This window comes from Chaetodon trifascialis, chromosome 23, assembly GCF_039877785.1.
Source record: "Chaetodon trifascialis isolate fChaTrf1 chromosome 23, fChaTrf1.hap1, whole genome shotgun sequence".
Classification (NCBI taxonomy): Eukaryota; Metazoa; Chordata; class Actinopteri; order Chaetodontiformes; family Chaetodontidae; genus Chaetodon; species Chaetodon trifascialis.
Window position 1 is genome coordinate 8886247 of NC_092078.1, and position 12493 is coordinate 8898739.

Sequence of the window (12493 nt, forward strand, 5' to 3'; positions counted from 1 at the left end):
AGCTCCGTGTGACGTTAGAGTGTAGCTCCTGTGTGAAGTTACTCTGCGTCCGTACCTTAATATAACATTTTGCATGTGGTTAAGTTGTCGTGTTTTGTTGTTTCACACTGCTTTTGTCAGTAAAGGAGCCCAAATAAAAATACGCACTTTCAACAGGTCTTTTAAGTTAGCTATCATCTGTAGCATATTGCAGGTGAGCCTTCAGTCAGCTACGGTTTAGCTAACGGTTTAGCATATTAAGCTAGGTATGAGAAATGGCTAATTTCAACACAGGCTGAGTTTCTCTGCAGCAGTGCTTTATGAGCCAAGTGATATATTACAGCAAGAACATTATCACAAATGTATGAAGATTAACCTATCTAATGATATAAAATCAATTAATGGTTTCAATTAATCAAACTCATTACCTTAGTCTCTTTAGCATAACCTCAAATTAACGCTAAAATAGTTCATTCCAGACTGAATTGATGCCCACATAGAATTCCTTGGGATTTTAAGTAATTTCGAGTGATTTTAAACTTAAAACGGCAGTTCAGTATGACTCAAAACCTTTAAATTAGTTACACATGGAGTACAGTTTTGTGCCATGGAATGGTATTAAACTGGTATTTTAGCATGTTAGCAGTTAGCTTATTTTACGTAAGATAGGCTAGTTAACTTGGTTGGTTAGCTAACAAAAAGTTAACACTATAATATTACTGTTGATAATAATCAGAGCCAGGCAAAAAGTGACTAAAACCATCTGTAACACCACGTGTTACTTGGGAAGTAAAATAATAATAATAATAATAATTTTACATTACCATTTACCTGTCATTGAAGCCTGTGAAAACAGTTGAGTAATGTCACCTGAGTCACCTGGAGAAGTTTCATCCAGTGTGAGAAAATAACTGAAGAGGTAGCAGTGATCAGGTCATCAGGGTATAAATAACTCATCATCACCCAATGACACAGGCATTTTGCCAGGCAGGTAACAAAAGACAAAATGAAGGAGAAATGTCGATTCCAGCAAAAAGTAGAATATCTCGGCCTCTGCTGCATCAATTGCAGCCATTGTTTGTTTGTTTGTTTTATCTTGAAACCTTTTTCATGTCTTTCGAAACTCCCCAAACTTTATGGAAGTGCAATACCAAATCAACAGAGTGCTCCTACAAAAACTTCAACAAAGTTCTTACATGTTATGAAGACTCGAAAGTAAGGAAAGTTGAGCTGGATCAAAAACAGGAAGTAGGAATTAATACATCTTAGACACCATCAGTCACCTTTGCTCACTTTATTATCAATATTTAGGTCCATATGCCTGTTAAGTAAAATTTTACCTAAGGGACTTTCTGTTTTCTTCAAGTTTTAAAACTAAAAATTCAGAGTAAGTCAGAAGTGAACAGTCAAGAAGACTAACATTGCGCTACAAATCAAGTGTATAGAAATGTGATCCCTCTCAGTTCAATTCAAGATTCCCATCAAACACAGTGCCAGAGTGGCAGCTATGGGAACTGGCTGAGCAGCAGACAGTTTGAGCAGTCTAGGCTTCAAAACATTCACAGGTGGATGATTGAGTTATATCTCAAATGTTTAAGATAAGAGGAAGTACAGTTTGAGGGTGTATCAAGGATCCGGAAGGAGTTACTGTTGTAATCGCAGAGCCTTTGAAATGGGTGAAGTATGAAAGTGAAGCCAAGCGACCATTTATAGGCCTCATGTGCTGTCAGCATTCCAGCAGTGACATGCTCCGTCAAGACAAACTCTCCCGTCCCATAATATAACCTCTAATTTTCACCAGCTGTAATAATCTCTCTCCAGATGCTGAGCTAAAAATACAAAGAGGAGGCTGGACGACTAAACAGCACTTCCACATGAGGGACAAATCCCCAGGTGAAGGCGGCGTGTTTGCAAAGAAGGAAACTGTTCGACTAAGATACTGTTAATTATTGACAATTCTCACTAACTTAGCAAACACATTTTGCTGGCCAAATATGCCAGGTAGGTGATTTCAGAGCTGTGGATGTGTGACAGAAGACTCTGATTTGTAAACTACAACATAGGTGTATTTCAAGTGTGTTATTACAAGGTGGACTGGAGATTAGGATTGGATGATGAGGCTCTCCCTGCTGTCAGACACACCAGAAGTAATCACTCACAATGCACAAAAGAGCGTCAGTTTGGTTGGAGATACAGCCATCAAAGCTTTTTAATCATTCAACATGTGGACAACCTCAAAACCACAGAAGCAGGACGTGCAGGAAATAAAGGTACCGTCGTGTATTATCTGTAAAACACAGGAAGAAGATGTAAACAGGAAATAGTTAAATATCCAAGAAAATGATGATTTTGCCTCCCTTTTGATCCTAAAAACAGAGTCCTACCAAGCATAAAAGTGGGTACCACTTTCTAATAGGGCGAGTAGTTTGACAAAATATTCAGACTCAAGGTTCACTTACTAGTTTTTTCCGGGGCTTTTAACTGCCTCTCACAGCCTTCCTCAGCTAGCTCGGAAAAGCTAGCAACACTTTCATGTCAAACTAAATAAAACCTTTATAATGTGAGTTGGAATTAATCGTTAATGAGAAAAATACTCTGTATTTTGCAGAGCTTTCAACCACATCTCGTGGTCTGCCTCAGTGCAAGTGGAAAAAGCTGGTAGGTGAACACTTGGGTTAAGATCTTTCATCAAACCAAAGTGTCTATAAATTATAATTAATAGCATAATTAATACTTTCTTTAACTTAACTCACTTTTTAATCAGCTCTTTGATGCATTTTGATGGCCTATTAGAAAGTAAGGACTCATAATAAACCCATTATTTACAACTTTAAATCTGTTATAACGTATGCTTAATTAGAAAGTGATACCCAAAAGTTAATTTCAGGCTTCTTCCATGGTTGTCCTCAGTCTAACATGGCTCATAATAGAATTCCTTTGTACTTCATTATTAAACTATAGCTTAACAGAAACATCTCACTGTCCCAAAATTACAACCAGTACTAAAAATCAACAAAGGACGGCAGAATTCATAACAAATATACAATATCTATCGCAATAATATTGATTTTTTTTGGAGTGTGAATTGACAGCTTTGTACATGCAGCCCATCATTTGACTAATTCCCTTTAAAAGACAGTGCCTCGGGCTTGAAAAGTGCAGCAGTGGGGGGTTCCCTTTAGACAACCGTGGCCTTGTAAAGGTCTGTCGTGCAGTCCTTGCCCTCCGGTGGGTTGCGGCCGTTGTGGGGCATCTGGACATTCCTCATCTTGCTCTGGCACTGCCGCAGCTCTGCGACGTAGCCCTGGAAGCTCAGGCTGAGCTCAGAGTCTTCTCCCTGGGATGTTTCGAGCGTCCCCTCCTCCAGATGTACCCCCTCCACGTCCATCACCTCCTGAACCGTCTGCACAGCGTCAGCTCTATCGGTGGGTGACTGGGTGCTGGAGCTCGGGCCTGTTCTTCCCTCTGTGCACGAGAGAAAAGAGAGATGTGGAAGAGTTAAGATGAGACGATGCGTTATGTAACAGCCAAGATGTCCGTTTGAATATTTATGAGAGTGGCCATGAAAAATGGCAAACAGGCAAGCACTTAAAGATGCAGTCATTGATTTATTTGTCAGCCTGGGGACAGCAGGACATTACTAGCCAAAGAGGTTAACAAACAAATTTACATCATATTGTTCATTTGGAGTCATGTTTTTGTCCATCTGTCAGATAGTAAACTCTGGTTTGGTCTCCACCTACTCCTCAAAAAAACATCAAGCTGTTAAGCTTCTAGACACTCCATCATGGTCACCAGCTGGTCACTGGTTGGTGCTGGGCATGGACGTACAAGTAGAACTGGATACAGCTTTGGAGGCAAATGTAACGTGTTACAGCTGCTTCTAAGTACTAAGATACAGGAATAGTCTTAATCCAGTCTTTCTGGGCACAAATGTGTCACATGATGCTGTAATTACACAGTTGACTATTATGTCAAATTGGCCTCAAAGTTTTGCACACTTCCTGAATGCTTTGTGCTGGACAGGTAGCTGAAGAAGCTAGCAGCCATCTGCTGTCACTGGAAACAGGGTTGATGAGAACAGAGTTGGAAAAACCAAAACAATGAGCCAAAAAAACTACAACTGGATGAAGACTGCACAGAGCTGAAGCTGCAGACTTAGGTGATAATTTATTGTTTGTCACTATGAGTGACCCCTCTCACATTCCACACACTAATTTGATCCATTATTTTTATAAAAATGTTGATAACTGCAGCTTTCAATGAGAGAAAAAAACAGGCAATCTTCATTTTCACTTCTGGTCGTCAAAAATGTATTTTAAAATGACAGTGATGAAACTTAGATTCAAAAAACTCACTTCTGTGCATCTTTGACTTGCAGGCTAGTGAGCATTGACTTCACGTCCTGCATGATGGCCAGATGTTTAGCATGACTCTAAGAGACTTCAGGATCTAAGAGCTGGGAACTTTGTCACCCGCGCGTGAGTGCACATGCATTTTAAATCTACTTCGCTCAAATGAACACAACTTAATATGTTTGTATAATCGGACAATTGTGTAGTTGTGCAATCTGGACAGCTGCTGTCAAGACAAACTCCGATGACATAACTGCCTCGGTTCAAACTTGCCGAGCTCGCCTGCCAAATCTTGGGAAAGAACTGAATGAAATTGGACCAGGATGAAATATATTAATTGACTGTGCCTTGTTGTCACATGTGGCATATTTCAACATTACCACTTGAACTTAATTGCAAACAATTCAGTTCTGCATTAGCTCATCACAGGCTCTGAACACAACTTAGTAAACAAAAAAATCACATTTGAAGTACATCAGGGGGCTGAAAAGCAAAGTTTCCGGGTTGCTGGTTGCAGTTATGATGGCCTATAAACTCCCTTCTTCTCATGTGAACCCTGTGGCCCCACAGACTTTAAACAGAGACCAGAGTGACTCAAACACAGCACTTCAACACATGGACTGTCCTAACTCTGCTGACTGTGATTCACTGCTGCTCAGTGCAGATGTAAACACAGCCTGTGAGCTCCAACAGCTGACCTGACACAGACCCCTCAGCCACACGACCGCGGTACAACTCGGACCATCAAGGTGAACACGAAACAACTTCAGGGACTTTACAACAGCTGCCAAGATCCTGGATGAAGTCCAAGGACGCGATACGGGCAATAAAGGCATGTCATTGATTAAAATGAGGTATAATTGATGCTTCAGCACAAATCTCAATCACAGGGTTTTCCGCAGGATGTGATGTATTGATGCTGGTATGCAGAGCTGCTAGATGACGCATTTTGATGAATTGGCATTTATTTAATGAAAACAGTTTGTACTTCAAGGCCATACATTTGTTCATCAGTCTATCCATTCTGTTTACGTGTTTCTCAACCTGGGGATTTAGAAAGGTCGATCACAAGGATCCTGAGAAATTTATGCAAAATCCTGTATCATCTTAAAGTAGTCACAGTATAATTGTTATTTTCTTATGAAATTCTGGAAAGTTTTACCCCCTCTGGCTTACAGAATGTATCCCAAAACACAAAATATGAAAGTGAAACACTTTGTTGGCATTGGTGCTCGTTACTAATCAATCATTTTGTCTATAAAATACAAGTAGAACGAGAAACAAACCCAGAAATCAAAGTGATGATTTCACATGTCCAATCTTGTCCAACCAACTCTCCAAAAAAATGATTTGATCAGTTATTAAAAGATAAATTAAACGGTCGGGAGCTGCTGCTCTATACCCACGTATCACTGTCAGGCAGGGGGTTGCAGCCTCTCCCAGCATGCATTGGCCAAAAGCAGGGAAACACCCTTGACAGGTTGCCAATCTGTCACAGAGCAATCCAAGATGTTAATACTGAGACAAGCTGTAACCAGTGAGCTGTCAGTTTTTGTACAACAATGTAAACTTCTTTTGTGTTTTTTACAATAAATGTCTTAAGGCTGTGTTTAGACAGCTGATTTTTCTTACTTGTACATCTCTGAAAGGAGGGGAAAGCTGCACAGTCATCACTCTAGTGCAAGCTTTTTATTTAAAATTCTGTGGATTGATACGTCTGTCCATCTGGCCCCGTCGTTATTAACGTATAAAACTTCCTCAAACATGTTTTCAGTGTTTGAGCTTGCTGACTCTTGCAGCTTGCTGACTGTGACGGCTAAAAATGATGTCTTGACACAGCCATTTAACATGGCAGTGCCTCCTGTGGTGAGTCTTGTCCACAGCCGTGGCAGCAGCCGGGAGCTGAGACGGACCAGCCAGACTGGAATGAACCCAGCTACAGTCCTCACTGAGGCTCCCTGCCAAAGATCTGTGTCGAGTCCTCCTCCGACCGCCAGATGGATGATAAGGCTGGCCCGGGGTCAGCGGCTGCCAGCTTTGAGAGCTGACACAGAGACATGAGGAGGAAGAAAGTGAAGCAGGCCTGAAGGCAAACTGAGCCATATGGTCCCTCAGGTGTACTGCTGAGTCATTACACAGCACTTTTTGCAGATAACCTGGCCATCAGGTCGACGTCCCATTTAGTCCCAGGAATTCTTTAATCTTCTCCATATGGGCCAAACCTGTCGTCTGAATAAGAACCAGAGCAGCTTACTTCAGAGAGATGAAGCAAACGCAAACTCAACTTACTGAACTCATCATTTCTACAACTTCTCGCTTCTCTTTCAGTCTTGTTTATGAAGAGGCCAGCTTGCAGTTTTGACTCAAATCTCCATGCATAGTTCATATTAGAGTCTTAGGAGTGGAGTTACACTGTGTGATGTTGCCCCCTAGTGGACGTCCTAACCAACACCAACAGAGCTGCCAGACAGGGAGAAGTGATTACAGCCACCATTAACAAATGACTGTGGTCACATAGAGCTGCACACAGTTCTGGTCCTTTGGATACGGACCAGAACCCCTCTGGTTTGGATTTTAACAGTCTAATCAAGGCCTTATTTGCACCTGATATGCCAAGTAAATGCAGTAAACTACCTGCAGGGCCAGAAATACTCTCTTAAGAGCCACTGTTTCATATGGCAACGCTTACTCTGATGGCAGGGTATTTTGTGTTTTAGTGCAACAGGAATTGTACCCTCAATAAAATCTGTGTGGTCTCTGCAGGGATTTCAATATGTCCCATGAATGCATTCATTAACTTGTATAGTTTGGCGAGTTGGTCCCCAAATAGTATTTCCTTTATCTATAAAAAGCAGCTGGACTTTATCCTCTTAGTTTCTACGGTATTTCATTATTCCTGGTTATTTATGGCCATGACTAGAATCAAAATGAATTGAGGAACATGTTGATTCACCTCAGCAGCGGTTATATCTATTCCTCTGGAACAGCAGAGGGCGTCAGTTTAACAGTGCTACACAAAGTGGAGGGGGACGTCCGCAATGACTGAAATCAAGCTGACAGTGAAAGAGGATAATTGATTCTGAACCATCGTTAACTTGTTTGAACTGATGCACTCTGATTTATTCAGTGGGCATTTGTCTCAAAAACACATTATCAAGCCTGCGAGCTTGACTTTCCACCCAAATTCAAATGCAGCAACTGCAAAAAAGTGAAGTGGAGGCGTTGACTTGCTGTATTTCCATGTTTGCAGACCCCTCACAGATTCAGCCGTTCCGAGGTGGAAGACAGCATCAAAAACATCGGTACGTCAAATCAGCTATGTTTCTATTTCAGCAAGTGGGAGAAAGAGAGAGGCAGAGAGAGAGAGAGAGAGATGGCAACCAGTAGTGACAGTTTCTATCTGTAGCTCAGTCAACTCGTGGATAAGGTTACCATGGCGCCCGGTGGTGGGAAGAATCAGGCTGATGCACTTAGCAACCAGAAAAGAGGAGCCTGTGGAGGAGCTGAAAGGCTTCGATTCCTCCTCATCGTCTTGTGTACATATCACCTTACATTAAAGCCTGGCCCTTAATGCAAGACAGTATGGCCGGGGTGAACGCGTTCGCGCCCCTTCCATAAAGTGCTTTGAAGTAAAGTGCAAGATACTCATCGGCTTTGTTGTTGGAAAGCATGTTGAGCGTGATTATCTTCCCTTTCTGTGGAGCACAGAGCGTTTCAAAGAAGGTTTCCTGGGACTTTCTTTGAAGCCAAGAATCAAAACGTGTTGTCTAATTGGGTATCTGAATACTGGGAGCTTTTGGCTGTAGTTTGTACATTTCTGACAACTCCAAAAGTGTCAACTCTACTGTAGAAAACACCAGTTCAGAAATCGGTTCAACACAACATTGTTCACCTTAAAATTATACACAGAGGAGGAGTGGGAATAATGACGAGTAAGGATGGGAATGGAAATCCAACTGGCAAGAGGTGATAATGATCTTGAACTCCAAACACAAAGAAGCACACACGACAGCAAGCTTTGAAAACACCAGGCAGACTCAAAAGACCCACAATGCCACACTGAGGCTACACACATCAGAGCAATGACCCCTATCAAGAAACAATACGACAAGCAGGCAGACCAAGCGACGTTTAACGAGACCGCACTGAGCAGAAAACACACAGCGAGCAGCGACACCCTGAAAGGAGCGCACACGGAAAAAAAGTACACAAAGGAGTGGGAGATGATGAGAGGAGGAAGCCACAAGACAAAGTGAGACAGCGCTAAGGGAGAACGGGAGAAGGCATGCGGAGGCGGAGGAGGAGGAGGAGAGGTGGTGGTGGGGGTGGAGGAGGAGGAGGAGGGGAGAGAAAACTGAGCTCACAAACGTGTAAAAAGACAGACGAGAGTGATTTCAAATTCTAACATTTATTAGATCTACTCAATCACAGGTACAGAGTTTATTGGCAGTGATTATCTACAACAGGCATCTAGAGAGGGAGTGAATGACCCAGATAAAGAATGACAAGCAATTCAACAATGTCACCAGCGCTAAGGAGCACTCATCCTCCAATGACTAATTATTTTCAACATTGCTTGGTCGCTACAGCAGGAGATGACACCTTTCATGACTCACCAGTTTTAGAGACTTGCGTAAGAAAAAAAAAAGCTTTTTGACGTTGACATTGTTGAATTGCTCTTAACTAAAGGTGGTGGGATGGAGAGGAATACAGCATTTGTTTTGTATGACTGTTTAGCATTTGCAGATCTGACACTGTAAAGCAGTTTCATGGGTCTGGTTTGCTATGATGTTTTCTGGTCGTACATAATGAAGCCACGATGCCGGGAAACACAGCCACTAATCTCATCACTTTCAATTGTTCAGTTGTTCTGAATCACAATCTCCAGTACAACATCCACTGACTACAGTCATGTCAAATATTGATCATTAATCTGTATGCATTATGCATATATTATCAATACTCATAAGATCTGCAATCAGTGACATCAGCATTCTCATGCACCCAAAACTACAAAACAAACCAAATATTTCACTGGAATAAGCGAATCCCAGTCATAACCCCACAACCTGTGGTGTGGGAAGTGACATCCAAGTTAACGTTACTCACTGAACAAAATATACACATCACTATTTACATTGACATGCTTTGCTAAGTTTAATAAAACAAATCAGTTTGAATGATTGGCAAACTGAGAAAGAGTCAATATCAATTTGTCATTAAAGTGCATCAGAGTCAGTGTAGAGGGAGTTTTATCATGAAGGTGGTCCGGTTTAGACCCACCGGGGAGAGAGCGCACACATGCACATACGACACACACGCAAACACACGGAGCACTGGTTTGTTACACTGTAGAAATACCTGAAGTGGACTTTCCCTCTCCACCTGCGTCTTGAGAGTGGGAGCAGGGTGGTGGCGGGGTGAAGTTGGCTCCAGGGAGGCTGCCCTCGAAGGACGGCATGGAGGGCGGTGATGGAGGCATCAGGGTGCTGTTGGGGCTGTTGATGTCGCCCTCCCCCACGAGGGTCAGGTCAGTGTGGGCGTCCTCCTCCACAGTGCGGAGGCTTGGCCGAGTGTCTGAGGGCCGAGAGATGGGGGACAGATGGGTGCCAAATGTTGGGTGGCGAGGAGGGGGCAACAGGCACCGTCTGGTCCCCGAGTGTCCATTGGCACTGGAGCTGAGGGAGGAGTCCAGGCTCTCAGAGCGAAGGCTGGATGTGAGGGCACCCCGCGAGGAGATGCCATTCTCCCGGGTCTGTTTCAGGGAGTCAGGGGTGGAGCAGGCCACGCCAGGTGGAGTTAGGCGCAGGAAGTCAGGAAGCACCAGGTCTTCTTTGCTCAGGAGCCCACGCTGGTCGTTAGCTCGGGTGCTCTGCGCCCGACTCAGCAGCTCAAAGAATTCTGCAAAATAGATCAAACAAGTTCGCTCACTTAAATTCTCCAAACAGTTGAGCACCTGGAAGAAACGGATTAGTTGGGTTTATCATGCAGCAGAGCGGCCTGACACCTGACAGAGAAAATAACCCTCCAGAGCTGCCAAAGATAGCAATTAGTCCTGAGGCAAAGCGAAGCTAAGAAATCCACCAACAAGTCAAAAAAAGAAAGAGAGAAAGAAGGAAAAAGGGGATTTACCTTCAGCTTCATCTATATTAATCTTTTTCTGTTTTCTCTTTTCCCCTGGGAGTGCTGAGTCTGGTCCACTTGCTCTCACAGAAAAGTCCTTTGGTGTTGACCTCTCATCTCCCTGCAGATGCAACAATAACAATGCACTCTGTTAGGAGATGGAGGGACGGGGGAGGAGGGAGAGGGGTCGTACGGGGGAGGCTAAGCGTGAGCTGCCAAGCATCCTACTGAGCAGAGTGTCCAGATTTACTGAGGACCCGCATGTAAAGATGAGCCCGGTCCATCTGTTGAATTGGTGTCTTTACTGACCTTGCTAGTATCTAGACCAAGTGCTATCTGCCTACATATGGTGCAATAACTCAAGCATGGAGAAACATGAGCAAGTGAGTCAGCAACAGGCAGTGTTAGGGCAGAGAATACCAAAAACAAACAAAAATCAGGAAGTACACACCAATTTAAAGCTCGTCAAAGATAGTAAATGTTAATAAAGATTAACGTGGGCCACTAAATTATGCCGAATGTTGCAGCAAGCAGAGCAGCAAGAGAAAAGGACAAAACACCACATCTGGATTTTTAGGCAATGTGTGAGATGAAGATGTCATGAGTACTTACTGTGGTAGAAAAACTCCTGGTTGGAGGGTGGCCTTTCAAGGAGGAAGACTTGGATTTGTCTGTTGGAAAGAGAGAGAGAGAGAGAGAGAGAGAGAGAGAGAGAGAGAGAGAGAGAGAGAGAGAGAGAGAGAGACGAGCATTAAAAATTCATCCGGCTGTCAGACTGATGAGAAAGTGAGACAGAGAGGGAAGGTGAGGACACTTAAGACATAAGAGATTAGTGCTGAAAAGCTTGAACATGTGAATCAATGGAATACCAGAGGTGGACATGATTTACAATTGGCAGTTAGATCTTTGGAGTTGATGACAAGCTCCAGCGGGAAAAAACCCCTCTGGTCCATTTAAAATCTAGTTAAGCTCTTTGTCACTTTGTAATATTTAGTGTTATGTATTGTGTTACGGTGTGATAAATGGCGCTACCTTTGCCTGAAGCTGGGTCTACTCGCTCCAACACAACCCGCAGGCCATCCAAACTCGATATGGGGGCGCCCAGGTCCAAAGGCTCGGTTTCTCCACTCTAAAACAAAACACATTTCATGTTCAGCACACCAGCATCTTCACCTGTTGTGCAGAAGCCTAAATATGATACAGTTCCTCTTCGTGTATGGAAGATATTTGAGTTCATGGGCCTTCGCTAAATTCATAAACCCTCTTTCAGCTTTGGTCTACTGTATAATACAGTTCTAATGCCTGGATACCCACAGGACTAAAATAAATCATCTGGCAGGGGTTTAGGGGAGGAGTAAAGAGTCGGCATGTTTGAGGAGTGTCGTCATCCTTAATTATATCCCTAGTGCTCCATCTTCGGAGGCTGGGCTGAGTCAGAGCGCTAACCACCGTGTAGAGATGGAAAAGGATGCGGTCGCTTCCCTCCCCTAACCATGATACTCCACCCTGTGGCACTGTCACACACTGCACAGGCTGCTCTCAGGACACACAGGAGCTTCAAAAGGATTAAAGCATTGTAGCCACCGGGGACGACTTACTATTTTGGCCACAAGATCACTGAGGTGGAGGCCATATTTGGCCACCACGGGACGCAGGACCTCAGTGACGGGTTTGGTAGGTTTGGCTTTCAACCCCACGGAGCGGTTAATGGGTACCAGGTCCAATCTAGGAGGAAAGAGCACAAGTCAACGCCAGCACAGACATGAAAGCATAAACAGAAAATGTGATATTCAGAGGAAGTTCACAGATCCCAGCAAACTTTGATTGATCATTCATACCTAAACAAGGTCCGCTTCTCCAGTCTCAAGTCTCGCGAGCTGAGGGTCATGCAGTCTTGGTCCAATACCAACGGCTATGAGGGGAAAAGCATCAAACTGCACATTAGCAGCAGATAAAGAAAAGATAATCCTTTATTCTGCCTAAAGCCCCAGTACAAAAACCAAACATGCCACACTGTAGCCTCTTTATACTGTACA

General features: G+C 43.4%; 1 protein-coding gene across 2 annotated transcripts in view; it reads right to left on the reverse strand.

Moving 5' to 3' along the window:
- Positions 1-2170: 2170 nt before the first annotated feature.
- Positions 2171-12493, reverse strand: part of LOC139351241 (regulator of G-protein signaling 12-like) — a 37124-nt gene continuing 26801 nt past the window's right edge. For both annotated transcript variants that reach the window (XM_070993041.1, XM_070993042.1), the window contains 7 exons: positions 12296-12369; positions 12056-12182; positions 11490-11586; positions 11070-11128; positions 10467-10578; positions 9696-10235; positions 2171-3444 (listed from right to left, as the gene is read on the reverse strand). In XM_070993041.1, coding sequence (XP_070849142.1) covers positions 3158-3444; positions 9696-10235; positions 10467-10578; positions 11070-11128; positions 11490-11586; positions 12056-12182; positions 12296-12369 — 1296 coding nt within the window. In that variant the 3' untranslated portion in view covers positions 2171-3157. The remainder of the gene's footprint in view (positions 3445-9695; positions 10236-10466; positions 10579-11069; positions 11129-11489; positions 11587-12055; positions 12183-12295; positions 12370-12493) is intronic.